The sequence below is a fragment of the Solea senegalensis genome, linkage group LG18 (genome assembly GCF_019176455.1).
Source record: "Solea senegalensis isolate Sse05_10M linkage group LG18, IFAPA_SoseM_1, whole genome shotgun sequence".
In the NCBI taxonomy this organism is placed as follows: domain Eukaryota; kingdom Metazoa; phylum Chordata; class Actinopteri; order Pleuronectiformes; family Soleidae; genus Solea; species Solea senegalensis.
Window position 1 is genome coordinate 19,442,874 of NC_058041.1, and position 19,898 is coordinate 19,462,771.

The following is a 19,898-nucleotide window of genomic DNA, read 5'->3' on the forward strand; positions in this document are numbered from 1 at the left end:
ATTGTATATAACATGATAATTGCATTGTACAAACATGATAATTGCTTTGTATATAACATGATAAGTGATGTGTTTTTTTTACTAACCTGTTATCATTATTACAGGTTAAATAACACACACACATAAGTGATGTGTTTTTAATAACCTGTTATCATTATTACAGGTTAAATAACACACACACACAAGTGATGTGTTTTTAATAACCTGTTATCATTATTACAGGTTAAATAACACATACACATACCAAAGTCAATGAGAGTACAATCCCATGTCAGGTATTGTGGAGAACGGGTTTGGCAAGGAGCGGTTGAGCACTTCATATGAAAGGACAACATGAGACTCAGTTAGACTGAGACACTGAACCACTGAACCACTGTTGCTGGAAAGTGACAAAAACAGCATGATCATGGCAGCCGGGACGGTCCTGACACTCAGCATCTGCACATTTATGCTCCTTGGGCGAGGTGAGCTGTGTCTACATTCATTAATTTAATCATCACTTTCAGTTTTGATTTTTGGAGGATGTAGTGTGTCGTGGTGTTGAGCAACCTTTCTTTACACAGAGTAGAAACTCTTGAAAAAACCATTTCAGACAGTAAAAGGCTAAAATAACTGATTTATGAAGGGTCATGATCAGTAGCATGTTCAATTTTCAATTTAAATACAGTTACGATCACATTGTGGAATTCTTTTGAATGAATTGTTTTGTTTTAAATTGTCTCTTGTAATTCCAATCATTTCACATCTGAGGTAAATCTTTCAGTTACAAAGTTTATTTTCCCATTTCAGTATTTGTTTTTATAATTTAGTCTCAATATGCCGAGCGCCTGACCACAGGTTTAAATACACCTGAGGACAGATTGTTATTCAATATCAAACCTCACAGGATGTGTCACACTGCTCTTTACTCATGGTAATAACATGTGAGTCTGGTGTCCACATGTGATAACAGTCATCAAGTGATCAGGTGCAAAGGTGTAAAGGAGGCAAATACAAATGTTTGAGTAACCTTCACTGTTCTTCTATGTCTAAAAAACTACATATAATCCTAAAATTGTCATATAATGTATAAGAGGTAGCAGCAGTAACTCTATCGCCACCCTGTGGCTGCAGATACATAAACCTACTGCACTGACACCAGCATCCATGGAGTGAAACAATGAAACACACATGAATATAAAGTGAGGTAACATTTGCCCTCTGTCTCTTCCACAGGGTCACAGGCTCAGGGTAAGTGCAGCCAAACATTCTTTATTCATTTACCTCACAGTTATACATATATATATGTATATATATATACATGTATATATATATATATAAATATATATATATACACTTATGTGTATGTGTTATTTGTGTGTTTATACATATGTATGGATTGAACTAAGCAAACAGGTAAGTGGTTGCTGCAGTTGGTCAGGTCTAGGTTCAGCAACATCATGTGACCAAAGAATGAGGTCAGCTGACTACCTGAATATAATGAATGACCAGATTATTCCATCAGTGCATTTGTTTCTTCCCTGATGACATGGGCATATTCCAAGATGACAATGCCAGGATTCATCAGAGTGGTTCAGGGAGCATGAGACATCCTTTTCCCCACAGAGTCCAGACCTGAACCACATTGAGAGTCTTTGGGATGTGCTGGAGAAGGCTTTGCTCAGTGGCCCGACTCTCCCGTCATCAATATAAGATCTTGGTGAAAAATCAATGCAACACTGAACGGAAATAAATCTTGTGACATTACAGTAGCTTATGGAAAACGAGTCAAAAACATGTTTGTCGTCGTTTTCTTCTCTTCGCTTAAAGTGAAAGCAACAGCCGAATCAAAAGCCAGCTGCTCTCGGGTGAAACCTGTTTCACTGCAAAAACAGCCCTCACAGAAGTGAGCCAAAAAGTCTTGACTTAATTAAAGTGTTCTTGTTTTAAGAGCAACAATCTGCCATAATTATTATTAAGATGACTTTTAATATACAGTCAGTCATTTCTACAGCACCCCCCTCCACCAGAGGGTCGCGGGGGGCGCTGTGCCAATCTCAGCTACATGGGGCAATAGGCGGGGTACACCCTGGACAGTTGGCCAGTCCATCGCAGGGCCACACACACACACACACACACTCACTCCTATGGTCAATTTAAAGTGAGTGTCCAATTTACCTAATCCCCACATTGCATGTTTTTGGACTGTGGGAGGAAGCCGGAGAACCCGGAGAGAACCCACGCACACACGGGGAGAACATGCAAACTCCATGCAGAAAGGCCCTTGTTCCAACCGGGGCTCGAACCTGGGTCTTCTCGATGCAAGGCGAGAGTGCTAACCACTACCGTGTGTCCCCTTTTAATATACAGGAATGACAAACTTGCTTATTGAATTGATTAAGCTGGCGTTAAGAATGTATGCATTAGAACTTCTTATATTTGCACACACAAAAATCCATGATAGTGAATTTTATTTCTGTATTGAACACATTCTTCATACCAAGACAGGACAGGAGCAGCCACTGTTTTAGTTTGTTAGTGGTAATTAAATCTTAAAGTAAGATGTCTTTTTTTTGGCCAAAAATGAAGAATCATTTCCCCAACACAAGGCTTATTTTGGCTTCTTTAAAAACAGTTTTTGCAGTGTAGCGGTTCCGGCCAAAACAGTGTCCTTGGCACACATGTCTGCAGAGTCAGCACAATTCATCCAGACTAGAACTGAGCACAGAGTTTAGTCACACTTCACAGAGTGGAGATAAACAAAGACTCCAGCACAGTGCAGCCAGCGCTCACTAACTAACTCATGAGAAATGTCCAAATCATTTCATGTCTGCATGAACTAGTACGTACGTCATTGTACTATATTGTACTGTATCGTACTTGACATGGTTTCATATTCTAAAAAGCCCATCCATGGTTGTGTGTTCTCTGTCAGACTGTGGAGAAGCACCTCTGAACACTCGGATAGTGGGTGGTGAGGATGCCGCGGCGGGGTCATGGCCCTGGCAGGTCAGCATGCACATCGTGAACTTTACTCACATCTGTGGAGGGACCATCATCAGTGACCAGTGGGTTCTCACAGCAGCGCACTGCATCATTGTGTAAGACAAAGAGCTGCTCATTCGACTTCTTTCTTTTTCCTCTGCTTTCACTTCTTTCTTGCAAACTTCACCACCACGCCGTACAGAGACCATGACTTCTGTTTTTAGTGTAATGTGAGGCTTTGATATATGGTGGTTTGGATCACTCTTAATGAGAGAGTGAGTGACAGCTGATGGAGACGGATAGATAACAGCGGTTGTTACTGACTGGTATTGCGAACCATGGCTCCGACTTCTTAGTTCGGATGATATTTATACATTATACATAATGCTCACAACCGCCTGCCGTTTGTTTCTCGACTCCACTCACAGAACCTGCATGGGACTGACACAGAACAGACTCAAGTATGAAATGTGGCATCAACAGACTGACTGTCATCACTGAGTCACACAACAATCAAAGCTAATGCCAATGCGGAACTGTAGATCAGTTTAAGTTAAGTTAGTTTTTATTAATCCCCTTAGGGAAAGTATTCCTCTGCATTTTTGACCCATCCTAGAATTAGGAGCAGTGGGCTGCCACACTGAGTGGCGCCCGGGGAGCATTGGGGGTTGGGTACCTTGCTCAGGGGAACCCCAGCCCTTTTTGGCCGGGTGGGGATTTGAAAAGGCGACCCTCCGGTTACAAGACAAGTTCCCTTTCCCCTTGGCCACAGGCTCCTGCAAGGACGATCCTAAAACCTCAATATTGAATAGAGGAGTCTGGTGTATTTAGAGACAGCACTGCTGAACGCCAGCGATCGTGAGCCGAATCACGACCCGTGCAGCTGTATTTCAGTTCAGTGACTGTTTCCTGAACCATTCTACTGATAGTACACTGAAAACACTAGTTTATGTGTTTGTAGACATCATGGCATGCTAAGATGACCCCACCCATGTTGAGGAGATACTATGACGTAATGGAAAAAGATGCGCCTGATACCAAACTGAGTAGAACCAGTGCTACAACTTTATAATGGAAAAATGCCAATAGAAGGCATAAGAAACAGCCTCATATTCCAGGTAGCTAGCACCATGATATGCTAGCCTCGTAAATGATATTGTACTAGCTAGATTACATTTAGCATATCTAGTTTACCAGCAATACCTCCTGTAATACATTTTCATTTAAATGTTGCTAGTTAAACTTTAATGAAAATTGATTCAATTCAATTTTAACAACCATTCACTCTCACGGTCAATTTAGAGTGTTCAATTTACCTAATCCCCACACTGCATGTGTTTGGACTGTGGGAGGAACCCGGAGAACCCGGAGAGAACCCACGCACACACGGGGAGAACATGCAAGAAAGGCCCTTGTTCCAACCGAGGAACAACTATGTAACTGATTTAAATCATATGCCATTTGTAGATGAAATTGTAACATCAAATTGGAGATTCAGAATTATAACTATAATTATAATTATTATCAACTTTCCTGAAATGGATTAGGCCTAATGTTAAGTCAACACAACGGCAATATGCACGTGTTATTTAATAGTCAATGATGCCATTTATTTAGTCAAACACCATTTTAAGTACAGTACTGCAATCCATCAATACAAAGACACATGCACATGCACATGACACATGACACATGCACGCACACACACACACACACACACACACATCAAAGACACAAATCACTGAATCAAATGCAGCAGTGCTTGATTCTTGTGTTGGACATCTCTTCCTGTGACAGACGGTCTTGACTTGTAGCCTGACCCAAGACCAAGACAATACCCAGACAAGACCAAGACCAGGTAAAAATGACGTAAAAGACCAGTCTCGAGGCATACAACTCTATTTGTACGTGAGGAGGAGGATTTTAAATTGCACGGGCAGCCAGTGTACGTTATCAACAACACCTGACCTACCATCCACCACCTTGAAGATCAAAGTTTTATGAACATATATGGCTACTCCTCCACCACCCTTATTAAGTCTCTTTATGTCATTGCTTTCAAATCCATCCAGTTCAAAGTCCACATCTTTGTCACTTAATCCAGGATTCTGATATCGTTATTATGTTGAAAGGCCGTTTGAACTGATGTAAATATTCATTTATATTATTGAAGTTTGCATACAGGCTCCTCCTGATCATTTGTCATCCATTTTAATGTTCCAGTTGTAGTTATCATCTGTGTAGTAGCTGCAGTTATTATTGATGGGACTATTTTCCACATCTTGTGTGTTGTGGTCCGTTTATTCAAATTCAGTTCCTGCAGGTCATGTTCAATAATCCACTGTATCATTAAGTTCTCATTCTCAGATGTAGGCCTTTTTGAGTGACATATTTCCATGTGTGTCATCATAGTTGTGTTTTGTAGTTGCTTGTTACCTTACAGCCCAGATGATCATTGATTCGTCACTATTTCTAGCACTTTGGCCTCCTCAGGCTTTTCTGGCTATGTCAGCGTTGTGTTTTGTGAGGTGCTAGTTGATGAAGACATCTCTTACTTTGAGTTTTCCTTCCTTGTTTCAGCAGCTCTGATTTTGAAGTAAGTTATGATCACTGCATTAACACCACCGATCCATCATGTTTCTGATCTCCTTCGTGTGCACTTTTCACAGCGAAGGAAGACCTACAACAAAGAGGTACATCACTTACGGCAGTTCCAGTGTTAATGATAAATGTATAACGTTTTTTAGAAGTGGTGAGGACAAAACTGTTGATCATAAAGAGTGCCGGGGGCGTGTTCCCCGCGTAGCTGACGCCTATGCTTATGTGGAAGCTTGTTTTTGTGTCATATAGTGGCTTGTGAAATTGCGTTTGCTGAGTGACATAACGGAAGATGCGGTGCTAATGATGCAGTAGCCTATAGATGCAGTGGTGTGTGTGTGCGCTATGGTTGTTGCAGAACAACTGTCTCGTGAATATAGTGCATAATAGTGTGTTTTGTATGTGGTTGTGTTTTTTTTTACTGAAGGCCCTGACTGAAACCCCACTGTACACTACTGATGATACAATATACATTTATGGTCCCACATCAGCAAATGCATAGAATTGACACAGTGAATGAAATAATTAAATATTATATAGTGATCACAGAGGTGACTGGATCTGCTGGGATCACTGCTGATTGTTGTAAAGTCTTACAGCAGCAGGAAGGAAAGACCATCGATATCTCTCCTTCACACACTTGGGGTGAAAGAGCTACTCAGTGCTGTGACAGTGATGCTGTCATTCTCCTCTCTCCCACCACCTGCACCATCTATCGTTTCCAAACACAGCCAACCCTCCTCCTTTCTTCTCACTGTTCTCCTATGTCCTGTCTGCTGTGGTCATTTAAATCCATCCAGTGAAACGTGTGTCCGGAGTCAGCGTGTTCAGCCATGTAAACAGCATGATGCTACTCTCCCGGTACTCAACCTCGTTAGCTCGTCCATCATATCAGGAAGAGGTCCTACGCTCCCCATAACGATGGACGGGAGGAAAGGTCTGGGTTCCGGCGCTGGTCCCCCGTCTCCTTCTCCTCATTTCACTCTCTCCTGGAGCAGTGCAGCAGTGTTTCGTGCTAACAACTGATCCTGAGTGTAAACAATGGGTCCCTGGACACAGAAAGTATAAAAAGAAAAAGAAACGCCAGAGCAAACACTGCGACTCGGGTCTCCATAGTGCACTGTTGTTAGTGCAAACAAGAGCACAAAAGGTAAAAAGAATAACTCAATAGAAAACTACAAAAAAAGGGAAAAAAAAGCTCAATGATGAGCGGAGCTGCTGTAACTCTGGCCAATTAGGGCAGTGCATGCACAATCATGGTAGATTATTTCAACAGTGAGAGACAGAATATCTAAAAGAAAATCCAGAAAATCATACACATATTTACATTTCATTGAGTGAAATAAGTATTTGATCCCCTGCTGACAATAAGAAATTCTGGCTCCCACAGATTAGTCCTCTCACTTTAAGAAAGTACTTGTTACCGGAATAAAAGACACCTGTCCACAGAATCAATCAATCAGACACCAACCTCTTCATCATGGGCAAGACCAAAGAACTTTCTAAGGACATCAGGGACAAGACTGTAGACGTGCACAAAGCTGGAATGGGTGCCAGACCATTGGCAAGAAGCTGGGTGAGAAGGAGACAACGGTTGGTGCAATTAGAAAATGGAAGAAACTTTAAATGTGTGAAACGTGTTGGGGATCAGCTTATTCAAGATGGAGTCACGTGCATCTTGGGTGGAGATCACATGGCCCTTTGCTCACAGACAAAGAGGGTCATAAAACTCAGTCTCTAAATATCCCTTATCTTTCACACATCAGTGTGAAACCCACCTCAGTGGTCACTTTGTGACATGTGACCCCATGTGTCACAAACAGTACAAAAGCCAGGTTTTCCCTCCTCCTCCTCGCTCTCTTCTCCTCTCCATCTCCAGCCGGCTATCCTCCCATCAGAGCCAGCCTAAGGATCAACTAAGGATCCAAAGCCAGGTTAGCTCCAACTAGCTAACTTTGTAAGGAGGAACCTTAGCAACAAACACCAGAAACACAGTCAACCATCTACAGTCTCTGGACCAACAGACACCAAACAGCAAGGACTTGGTAACGTAACTGGGCCTAGCATAGATGAAATGTTACATTACATTTCATTTAGCAGTCCCTTTTATCCAAAGCGACTTACAATGGAATCAAGTACAATTTGCCAGGGGTGGAATCGAACTTGCGACCATGATGTCTTTGGTACACAAGGTAGGGTCTTAACCACTGAGCCACTCCACCCCCGAAATGTTGTATTAAGCTTACTCGCTCACACAGTGTTGTAGTAAATAGATTTAGGTTAATATGATGTTAGTGATGTCCATGCTTCTTAGCTTTCAGCTCTAGATGTGCATGTTTCTAACCTCTCATCTAACCTGACATCTCAGTTTACAAAAGTGGTTAACAAGGAAACGCAGCAGCCATGCGGTCAAGAAGTTGTTGTAGTTGATTTGTCCCTCCAAGCCCACTGCCAATGCTTTCCCTGTAACGGACCACTTCCTCCTCACTTTTAATGCCACACTCCGCCTTTCTACTCTCAAATCCCCCCGTCTCATTTCATTTCGTAATATTAAGGACATTAACATCAACACTCTCTGCTCCATTATCAACAGTTTTCAGACCCCAGACTCCCTCTCCAACCCAGATGAACTGGTCACTCTTTATAACACCTGCCTCACCAACACGCTCACCTCTCTCGCCCCCCTGAAAACCCGGTCTGTGTCCTTTTCTGCATCTGCCCCCTGGTTTACCCCCGAGCTTAGATCCATGAAATCCAAAAACCGTCAACTGGAGCGACTTCACAAAAGAACTGGTCTCACCATCCACAAGGACATGTACACTACCCATATCACACAATATAAGGACCTAATCTCACAAACCAAAACCAGTTATTACTCCGGCCTCATCCTCTCCAACGAAGGAAATTCAAAAACCCTCTTCTCTGTCATGAACAAAATCCTCCAGCCACCCAACTCTCTACCCCTCCACCTGTATTCCACAGAAACCTGCAACTCCATAATGGACTATTTTAATCAGAAAATTCATAACATCCATCAGCACCTACATCACAATTCGCCACCTATCTCCCCATCTGAACCCTCTCCTCCTTGTCATCTCTTCTCCAGTTTTCTTCTTCCCACTACCTCCGAAATCTCCGACCTCATACACAAATCAAAGCCCACCACATGTCAGCTCGATCCCCTCCCCACAACCCTAGTCAAATCCTGCTCCTCCTCCCTGCTCCCCCTCATATCTGCTATAATCCACTCCTCACTCTCATCCGGAATAGTCCCTTCACTTTTCAAAACTGCCGCTGTCACCCCCATATTAAAGAAACCCGGTTCCGACCCCAACATTTACGATAACCTCCGCCCCATTTCTAACTTACCTTTCATCTCAAAAATCCTCGAAAAAACTGTTGCCACCCAACTCCACTCTCACCTATCTCTCCATTCACTCTACGAGCCCTTCCAGTCTGGTTTCCGCCCCCGTCACAGCACAGAGACCGCCTTAATCAAAATCACCAACGACCTCCTCACTGCAGCTGATTCTGGTTCTGTCTCCATCCTCATCCTCCTCGATCTGAGTGCTGCCTTTGACACCATCTCACACCCCATCCTCCTCAGTAGACTCTCCTCCATTGGCCTCTCCCACACTCCCCTCAGCTGGTTCCACTCTTACCTCACAGGCCGCACTCAGTTTGTACAGCTCAAATCTTTCACTTCAAAACCTTCCCCAGTCACTACAGGTGTGCCCCAGGGATCTGTCCTGGGGCCCCTTCTCTTCATCATCTATCTCCTCCCCCTCGGCCACATCCTCCGTAAATTCAATATCCAGTTCCACTGCTTCGCGGATGACACCCAGCTCTACTTTTCTTGCAAACCAAATTCCACACTACCACCCCCCTCCCTCACCTCTTGTCTCTCTGAGCTAAAAACCTGGTTCACCTCAAACTTCCTTAAATTAAACTGCAATAAAACTGAACTCCTCCTCCTCGGCACTAAATCCACCCTATCTAAAGTTAACAGCTTCTCCCTCACCATTGACAGCTCCTCAGTTTCCCCCTCCCCTCAGGTAAAGAGTCTGGGTGTCATCCTCGACAGCACACTCTCTTTTCACTCACACATCAACATCACTACCCGCACCGCTTATTTCCATCTCCGCAACATCAACAGACTCCGCCCCTCCCTCACCCCCCACTCCACAGCCGTCCTTGTTCACAGTCTCGTCACCTCCCGTCTTGACTACTGTAATTCTCTCCTCTATGGCCTCCCCCAAAAGTCTCTCCATAAACTGCAACTGGTCCAAAACTCAGCCGCCCGTATCATCACAAAGACCCCCTCACACCACCACATCACCCCCGTCCTCCAGCACCTCCACTGGCTCCCTGTCAAACACCGCATCAACTACAAACTCCTCCTGTACACATACATGGCCATCCACAACCTTGCCCCTCCTTACCTGTCTGATCTCCTGCACATCATCATCCCCACTCGTTCCCTCAGATCCTCCTCCTCCATCCACCTCTCTGTGCCCCCTGCCCGCCTCAGCACTATGGGGGGGCAGAGCCTTCAGCCACTCTGCTCCCCAGCTCTGGAACTCACTACCACCTGACCTCCGTAACTGCGACTCTCTCCACCTCTTTAAATCACAACTGAAAACTCACCTGTTCCTGACCGCCTACTCCCTCTAACCCCCCCCTGCTATCACCACCACTCCCCCTAAGTTATTGTGTTGATTTTATGTGCTCCTTTTTTGTTTTTTTTTACGAAATTGTGTGATTTTAATTTTATCGTGTTGTAAAGTGTCCTTGAGTGACCTGAAAGGCGCTTTTAAATTAAATGTATTATTATTATTATTATTATTATTATAGTCTACCTCTATCTGACTTGACCATTTGATCTGTACACACACAGACTCACTCTCTCTCTTTATCATACACACACTGTATATAATAATAATAACAATAATAATACATTTTATTTGGAGGCGCCTCTCTGGGCACTCGAGGACACCGTACAATACATAAATAAATAAAAACACTAACACTAAACAGAAAAGACAATGTAGATAGTTAAGTAGGGTAGGCAGTTCGGAATAGGTGAGTTTTTAGTCTTGTTTTGAAGAATGTGAGAGAGTCCAAGTTCCTGAGGTCAGGTGGGAGTGCTTTCCAGAGATGGGGGGCAGAGCGGCTGAAAGCCCTGCTCCCCATGGTGACGAGGCGGGCGGGAGGGACAGAGAGGTGGACAGAGGAAGCAGATCTGAGGGAATGGGAAGGGGTGGCGATGTGGAGGAGTTCGGACAGATAAGGAGGGGAAAGGTTGTGGATGGCCTTGAACGTAAACAGGAGGATTTTGAAATCAATGCGGAGTTTGACCGGGAGCCAGTGGAGTTGCTGCAGAACAGGGGTGATGTGGTGGATGGAGGGGGTTCTGGTGATGATCTGAGCTGCAGAGTTCTGAACCAGTTGGAGTTTATGGAGGTATTTGTGAGGTAGACCAAAGAGAAGGGAGTTGCAGTAGTCAATGCGGGAGGTGACAAGGCTGTGTACAAGAATGGCAGTGGAGTGAGGAGAAAGGGAGGGGCGGAGGCGATTAATGTTGCGTAGGTGGAAGTATGCAGACCGGGTCATGTCATTGATATGGGATTGGAATGATAATGTGCTGTCGAGGATGACACCCAGACTCTTAACCTGGGGGGAGGGGAGACAGAGGAGTGGTCGATAGTGAGGGAAAAACTGTCAGTTTTTGAGAGGGTTGATTTGGTACCAATTAGAAGGAATTCGGTTGGAGGAGAACCAAGATTTGAGCTCGGTGAAGCAGTCAGTGAGGGAGGAAGGTAGGAGAGTGGAATTTGGTTTGCTGGAGAGGTAGAGCTGGGTGTCATCCGCATAGCAATGGAAATGAATGTTATATTTACGGAAGATATTGCCAAGAGGAAGGAGGTAGATGATGAAGAGAAGGGGCCCCAGGGCTCTGTCCTGGAGCCCCTTCTCTTCATCCCCTTCTCTTTATCATCAAAATGTGATTTTTGTGCATGTCTTTGTGAACAACAAGACCAGTTTTCTTGAACAGTCGATCGAGCTGTCGTCATTTGGCTTTCATTTGCCGTAGTTCAGAGGTGAACCAAGGGGCCGAGGTGGTGAAGGAGACGGACCTGGTTTTCATGGGAGCGAGAGAATTAAGAATGGTGGTGAGGCCGTTGTTGTAGTGGGAAGACAAGTCGTCGGGGGTGGATGAACTGTGAGTGTTCAGGAGACAGCTGATACCAGAGGAAAGTGCGTCAGGATTCATTTTCCTAATGTTACGGAATGAGATAACACGTGGGGGCTTTGTTGAGGAAAGAGAGAGTTTGACATTGAATGACAGAAGCAAATGATCAGTTATAGGAAGTTCATCAGCAATACAGTTGGAGGGAATGAGACCAGAACAACAAACTAAATCAAGAATGTGACCCTTTGAATGAGTGGGGAAATCAATATGCTGCTGGAAGTCACAGGTAAGGGGGAGATTGATATTGTCCATATGTATGTTGAAATCCCCCAGCAGTATTACATTTGGGGAAAGTGTGGTTAAGTGGGTGAGTAGAGCAGCAAAGTCATTAATGAAGTTATTGTTTGCTTTAGGGGGGCAGTAAACAGTTGCAAAGATGGTGGGAACTGGACCAGACAGTTGACACACAGTTGAAACGAGTTGAAGGTGGGAGCAGATACCGGTATGACTTTCCACTTCTAGCGGTGAATTATCGCGAGACCACCACGTCCAAGGTTGACAGTTGTAAACAAACCCAGGGGGCGTGGACTCGTTGAGTTGGGAAAAGTCGTTAGGGTGTTGCCATGTCTCGGTCAAGCAAAGAAAGTCAAACCTACGGTCAGTAAGGAGATCCTGGATAAGATGCCCCTTGCTCGTAAGTGAGCGGATATTTAGTAGACCGAAGTGGACCAGGGTGGTGTTGCATTTTCCAGTAGCGTTAGCCGACCTAGCAAGGCTGGCTAACCAATGTGGTCAACAACCCGGCCGGTGTTACGTGGAGGGCGTCGTGGGGAGGACCAGATGGATTTTATTGGTTTGGAGTTGTATATATTTACATTTAGTAGATATTGTTGTTTCAATCTTTGATGTCTTTTTAATAACTGTTTATAAAATATACAGTCTGGTTTGATTAATACTGTGTATAGTATAAAAGTGTGTATATTGCCAACCTCTTCCTTGTAGAACTCCAACCCTTCAATTCAAGCTAACTGTTGATGTAGTATTGTGATTTATCAATTATTAATTTAATTATTAATCATAATCCAAATTGGTAATCGGCTTAATTCATGAGACTGTTTTTGGAGGTTATGATTTAATGGTTAATTCAGAACCGATTGTTCTCCTCTGTTTGAGAGGAGTGGTTCGCCGATTTGAGTTTGACTCCATTTCTTCATAAGAAATGAATTATTCCATTATTAATTAATTATTAATATTCTAAATTCATAACCAATCATACTGTTAATCCTAACAGCCATAATGGATTAAAATCCAGCAGCGCCCGTAAGGTCCCCCTGCTCAAGAAGGCATGTGTACAGGCCTGTCTGAAGTTTGCCAACAAACAGCTCAATGATTCAGAGAATGCTTGGGAGAAGGTGATGTGGTCAGATGAGACCAAAGTCCAGCTCTTTGGAATCAATTAGACTTGCCATGTTTGGAGGAAGAGGAATTCAGACTCACCGTCGAGCACGGAGGTGGAAGCATTATGCTTCGGGGGTGTTTCTCTTCTAAGGGGACAGGTCAACTTCACCGTATCGAGGGAAAGATGGATGTGGCCTTGTAACATGAAATCCTGGGTGACAACCTCCTTCTCTCAGCCAGGAAACTTAAAATGGATGGGTCTCCCAGCACGACAATAACCCAAAACATACAGCCAAGGCAACGAAGGTGTCGCTCAAGGTCATGGAGTTGCCTAACCAGTCTCCAGACCTAAATCCTATAGAAAATCTGTGGAGGGAGCTGAAGCTTCGAGTTGCCAAGCGACAACCTCAAAACCATAAGGATTTGTAGAGGATCTGCAAAGAGGAGTGGTCCAGAATTCCTTCTGAGATGTTTGCAAACCTGGTGATCAACCACAAGAAACGTCTGACCTCTGTTCTTGCTAAAGGTTTCTCCACCAAGTACTAAGTAATGTTTTGTCAAATACTTATTTCACTCAATGAATTGCAAAATAATTTAAATCTTTTGTTTTATGTGATTTTCTGGATATTCTTTTAGATATTTATAAAAATAAACCTACCATTAAAATTATAGACTGTTAATTTATTTGTCAGTGGGTGAACTTACAAAATCAGTGAGGGATCAAATAATTATTTCCTCCACTGTACTTATGGTTCCCAGAGTCTGTAAGAGCAGAATGGGAGGCGAAGCCTTCAGTTACCAGGCTCCTCCTCTCCTGTGGAGCCAATCTCCCAACGACAGTTCAGGAGGCGAAGCCTCTCTCTGTATTTAAAGGAGACATATTATACCCTATTTTCCCAATTAAACTAGTTCCCTGGTGTCCTAATGAACATGTCAGTGACATGCTTTGGTCAAAATAGCATCATAGCAGTTCAATAACCCTGCTAAACCCGCCCCTTTCAGAACGCTCGGTTTTCGTGCATGGTCCCTTTATATGCAAATAAGACACAGGCAGGCAGACACACACCCACTTCTTCCAGGGCGTTTCTGATTTGTCCTCTTTACAGCACTCACTCGCTCAGCTCCTGTTCCCTCCCCTCATTCCTCTCCCCCTCCCTCCACTAGTTCTCTGACAATATCAACATGGCAGCGTGCGCAGAAAACAACGAGAGTGTCGTCACAGGAAGAGACGTCCTACATAAGGATGGAGCCGAACACTGTCCAACTGTAAATCAGTTAAAAACACTTAGGGACAGCACCACTGATCCACCGCTGATCGCTGCATAAACTGCTGCTGTATGTGACTGTATCAGACTGAGTCTGTGCTCCGGTCATGGAGGACGTACTGAACAAATATGTTTAATTAGGAGGTTGTGGCGATCAGCGGTGACACAGAGAGTGCAGCACCGCTGCACAGAGAGTGCAGCACCGCTGCACAGAGAGTGCAGCACCGCTGATCGCCACCGCTGACCAGCTCCGGTGCTCCGGGCAGTTTAGGCAAATCAGTGGCGAGCTGCATAAACTGCTGCTGTATGTGATTGTATCAGACTGAGTCTGTGCTTCGGTCATGGAGGATATTTTTAATTAGGACGTGTCAGAATGGTCAGTTATGACCTCTATGTGACCTTTTCTTAACAATGTGTGTGTTTGTACGTCGCTGACTAAATACGGCGACCGTTGGCCGCAGTCTGATGTGAAGTGGTGCGAACACACGAACACACGTTTGCTGACTTTATCCAGCACATTAGCTTCATATATAAAATCCTCTGTAAAACACTGTGCTCCACTGTGCAGCCACCAACAGCACACTTGTCCCTCCGCGTTGACATAATACCGCTCTTCCTCCCTCGCCTGCACTCTCGCAGGGACAAGGTGGAGCTAAGGTGGAGCTCTCCAAGTAAACTTACTGGTGGGGCGGTAACATTCGCGGTGAAATGCGCATGCTGCCGTCATAAGCGCAGGGAATTCAACATCGAGCGTTTTATCGCCTATACTTACACTAAGCTGAACCACGAAAACATGACTGAGTATTCTTTTTCCACACTTTGGCGACTGGTAGGGTCTCCAGAGTCCCAAATATAAGTATTGAAATGGTTAAAAAGTTGATTTTGCATAATATGTCCCCTTTAAAGTTAGACTTTCCCTTAGAGACTTTCCTAAAACTTTGCTTTTTGATAACACTTATAGTTAGAGCTGGTTCAGGGAAACCTGGACCAGCTCTTAGTTATGCTGCATTAGACCTAGACTGCTGGGGGATTTTCCTGTGGTGCACGCACATTCACTCATGACTTCATTATAATATAATAAGGTCATATAATGATGATAATAATAATAATAATAATAACATATGTGATTATCCTTGTTCTTTCTCTCCCTAATTTGTGTCTTTCCTTCCTTCCCTCTCTCTCTCTCTCTCTCTCTCCTTCTGTGTCCTCATCTTGCAGGTTGCAGGATCCATTTCCAGTTTCGAGGCTATTATTATTATTATTATTATCTTTGTTATTATTATTATTATTATTGTTATTATCATTCATATCATATCATATCATCACCATCATTATTATTATGCTATAATTAAAGTTGATATCAGTATCTTTATCAACAGTCTCTGCTGCTGCTGCTGCTGCTTATATAAATGACATTGTAGTTCTATATACTCATATATACTCTACCTCATCTCCCTCTTGTCCTACCTAGTGTTTGCTCATTGTGTGACCTGATGTGTTTCTCTGCTCTCCATGATGTTGTCTATGGACAGACCTGAGATATTGTATGTTGTGAGCTATAATGTACAATCTAACAAAGGTTTTGTGGGATTTTGCTTTCCTACCTTTCTAAGTCATTTCAAACTTACATAGTTTTCAAACATGCACTACATTTCAAATATGTTCCTGAAATTGTCCTGAGTTTTCATTTTTAATTTTTTTCAGGAGAAAGATGTTTTAGAAAAATGAAATTATCCTAAATCACACAAAAAAACATCCAACCGGCTAATTCAGCTGCCTCTGTATGATATAAAATTTCACAAATAACATGTTTTTGTTTTTTAATTTTTCTTCTATGGAATTGAGGAAGAGAAATTCACTGGCAGCCTAAACCACATGTCTAATTTTAATTTGTACTTGCATCCTTCTGCTTTACAAAGTTAAAAGACATCTGCAGTATAAAAATGACTCAACTTTTGTCAGTCAACAGGCAAATTAATCAAGATTCCCTTATCTTACACTATCTCTGTTTTGCTCAGATGCATCCACCTTTTTATCTTACACTGATTCTGCTTCACTGACCAATTCATTATTATTCACTTGTTTCTCTCATTCCAGAAACTCAAGTCAATATATTCTCTACTTTGGAAGGGAAACTCAAAGTGGTCCCAACATTCGCGAGGTGAAGCGAACTGTGTCCAAAGTCATTGTCCATCCTGATTACAACAACACTCTGCTCAACAATGACATTGCCCTTATGAAACTCAGCAGCCCCATCAATTTCACTGACTACATCAGACCTGTCTGTCTGGCAAGTAACTCCAGTGTGTTCCACAATTCCACTCTCTGCTGGTCCACTGGCTGGGGGAAAATTAAAAGCAATGGTGAGTCGCCTTTCAGGTTGTTTTTCACTTATCTTGATTCAAAAACACAGTCTCTCAGTTTAAAAACAAGGTTTATTGGTTTCACTTTCAACTTTTGTCGTGCTTTCATTTCAAATCCTATGCTACCATTTAAGGGGGACTTGTGTACACATTACTTTAACGCATGATGCAGATCAGCGTCTGTCATGGCCGACTAGGGCATAACAGCAAGAGATGCTGATGTTGCTTAAGTGATGGTGATTTGGTTGATCAAGTTTTTGGGTTTTGAAGCATCCATGGGTCCACATCCTCTGCATAATTACGTATATGCATTATACCCCTTTGGGTTGCTTGTATAGTAGCAATCCATCAAATTCTGGTTCAGACACTTGTCAGTGTCTCTTGTGTTCAATAGTCCACTTCTCAATAGGCTGCCTCATCAACTCCAAAGATGGGGAGAGAGACACATCACATCATAACATGTCAATACCACAAAATGTTTTTTTTGTATTTTACTTTTTAAAAGAGCAGATCTTTGTGTTGGTGAAGCTACTGCTCTAAGGCTGGATTCATACTTTCCATGTCTGCGAGTACACAGAGGTTGGCTATGGTGCACATGATGCCTGTCTATGGCAGTGCACAATAACATCCAAGGACTTGCACTTGACCCTCCACTAAAGTGCTACAAACAAACTCATCTCCCAACAGTTAAAAAACCCATGGAGTCTGTGATTAGTTTGTTGAAGGAAATTCATTTGAATATACTTGACCAGCCCATGTGCTTGCAAACAACCCACCAAATGAATTTCCATTCAATTCCATTCATGGCAGAGTACACCCTGTACAGGGCGCCAGTCCATCACAGGGCCACACATAACAACCATCCGCTCTGACTCTCACACCTACGGTCAAAGACGGTGCCTAATCCCCAAATCTGCATGTTTTTGGACTGTGGGAGGAAACTGGAGACAACACACACACACACACACACACACACACACACGGGGAGAACATGTAAACTCCATGCAGAAAGGCCCTTGTTCTGAACAGGTCAAGTTCCCAGGTCTTCTTGCTGCAAAGGCAAGCATGCTAACCACTATACCAAATACCATTAAAATATAATGTAATCATTTAGTCGTTGTGAAACAATCACCAATCACACTGAACCATCTGACTCAGTGTGATTGACATTAGGTTTTCTAAGTGTTAGTGTGTGTCTAAGGTCAATCACCAGCTCTGCTATGTGTCCTGTTTATTTTGTGTTTAGTGGCGTTCATAAAGCTGCAGCAGCAGCAAGGTGTTGTTAAGGACCATGGTACCTTTTGTCAAACGAGCACCAGGTCAATTCTTTGCATTGTTTTGGATAAAGAAAGAAAAAAAAACACAGTTCCTTTGTGCCACAGAGAAGAAACAGAGAAAGCAAGGGTTACATAAGATCACTGTAAAAATGGATTACATTACACTGTGCAATCAATGATGTTCTTAAAAAAAGATGGTCTTTTTCCCCCTGCAGAAAACTTGCCGGAGTCTGGAAATCTACAGGAGGTTCAGATTCCTGTTATTGGAAACAACGAGTGCGCCTGCAGTTACCAAACAGAACCAGATGCAAACATCACTGGCAACATGATCTGTGCTGGGCAAGAGACCAAAGGAGCATGTCAGGTTAGAATAATTATCTGCATCCATTCATTCGTCGTCTACCACTTTATCCTCATAAGGGTCGCTGGTGCCTATCCCAGCTGACATAGGGTGAAAGTTGGGTACCTTGCTCAGGGGTTACAAGTCAAGTTCCCTTTCCACTTGGCCACGGGCTGCCCCTATTCACCTTGTTGTAAGTGGATGGTTTCTAAAAGTTCATAGTTTATAAGATGCAATATTTTGCCGACCTGCTGGATTGCTTTAGTTTGCACACTTGCCTGAATGGAGAGAGGTGTGTTTACATCCTTTCTGGTATGTTAAGGCCACCATAGTTCCCTGACACACTTAAGAAAGGGAAGGGTTATGGAGGAATCCTCTGTCACCATTTGATGTCGCTAATTCTCTCATTGTCTCTAACTCATTCTAAAATGAACTAAAAAAAGTTCCAAAGTGATTGAACCAAAATTCAATCAGAAGACATAATGAACTTTCTCAATACATGAACCTATAACTTCTATGTTTTACCTTTAAAGGGGGACTCTGGTGGACCTTTGCAATGCAAACAAGGCTCTCAGTGGATCCAGGCTGGCATCACCAGTTTTGGAATACCTTGTGCCATTGGCTTCCCTGAAGTCTACGCGCGAGTGTCTCAGTTCCAGACCTGGGTCACAAATCAAGTGGGAGGAGTCAATGTAGGCTTTGTGACATTCAATTCCAGTGGCACTGACCAAGACAGCAGCTATGTGTGTGATTTATATTCTGTGACTGTTCCACCTCTGAACTCCACCACATCAAGTGTCACACCTGAGTTTCCATTTTTTGTCATCATAGTGTTGGTCATGCTGCAGCAAATGTTAGCTCAGTAGCATAGCACCTTTTCAAAAAAATGTAATTCTTTGTCCTCTACTGTCCAGTAGCTATATGTGTAGTACTCCTCATCTGTGGAACACCTGAGGTCCGCTCAGACGCTCGGCTCATTTAAATCAAACATTATTGTTTACTGCAGCCTTTTCTGAAATTCTTAGTTATTCTTAGTAATCTTGGTTATCAGTTCATTCATTCAGTCTTTTAATCAAAATCCCAACTCACTATTTTATCTCTCTTAATGACCATTTTAATTTTAATGTTGATTTTAATGTCTTGCTTTTATTTTGATTAATGTCATTTTTATGTCTTTTTTTTCTGTGATTTTCTTAATGTATTTCTATGCCTTTGTAAAGCACATGGAGTTGCCCTGTGTATGAATAGTGCTGTACAAATAAACCTGCCTTGCCTTGCCTTGCCTTGCCTGAATGAATAGAATAGAATAGAAATACTTCATTCATCCCCAAGGGGAAATTGTTTTAACATAGCAGCAATACAATACAAAAATAAATATTATAAACATAAGATGTAATGTAATCATAAAATGTAAAATGTGCAACAGTGGGAATAAAATAGTGCAATAATGAAGGATGTGCACAGTCAGTTTTTTTTTTTTTAACAGAGAGTTATTGTAAG

General features: G+C 42.9%; 1 protein-coding gene across 1 annotated transcript; it reads left to right on the forward strand.

Annotated features, from left to right (window-relative positions):
• Window positions 1-339: 339 nt before the first annotated feature.
• Window positions 340-19,695, forward strand: zgc:123217 (uncharacterized protein LOC641414 homolog). Its single transcript, XM_044013165.1, has 6 exons — window positions 340-464; window positions 1,216-1,230; window positions 2,915-3,080; window positions 16,516-16,781; window positions 18,274-18,422; window positions 18,932-19,695. Exons 1-6 carry the CDS (start codon window positions 401-403, stop codon window positions 19,262-19,264), a joined length of 993 nt encoding a protein of 330 aa, XP_043869100.1. The 5' UTR covers window positions 340-400; the 3' UTR covers window positions 19,265-19,695.
• Window positions 19,696-19,898: the final 203 nt, after the last annotated feature.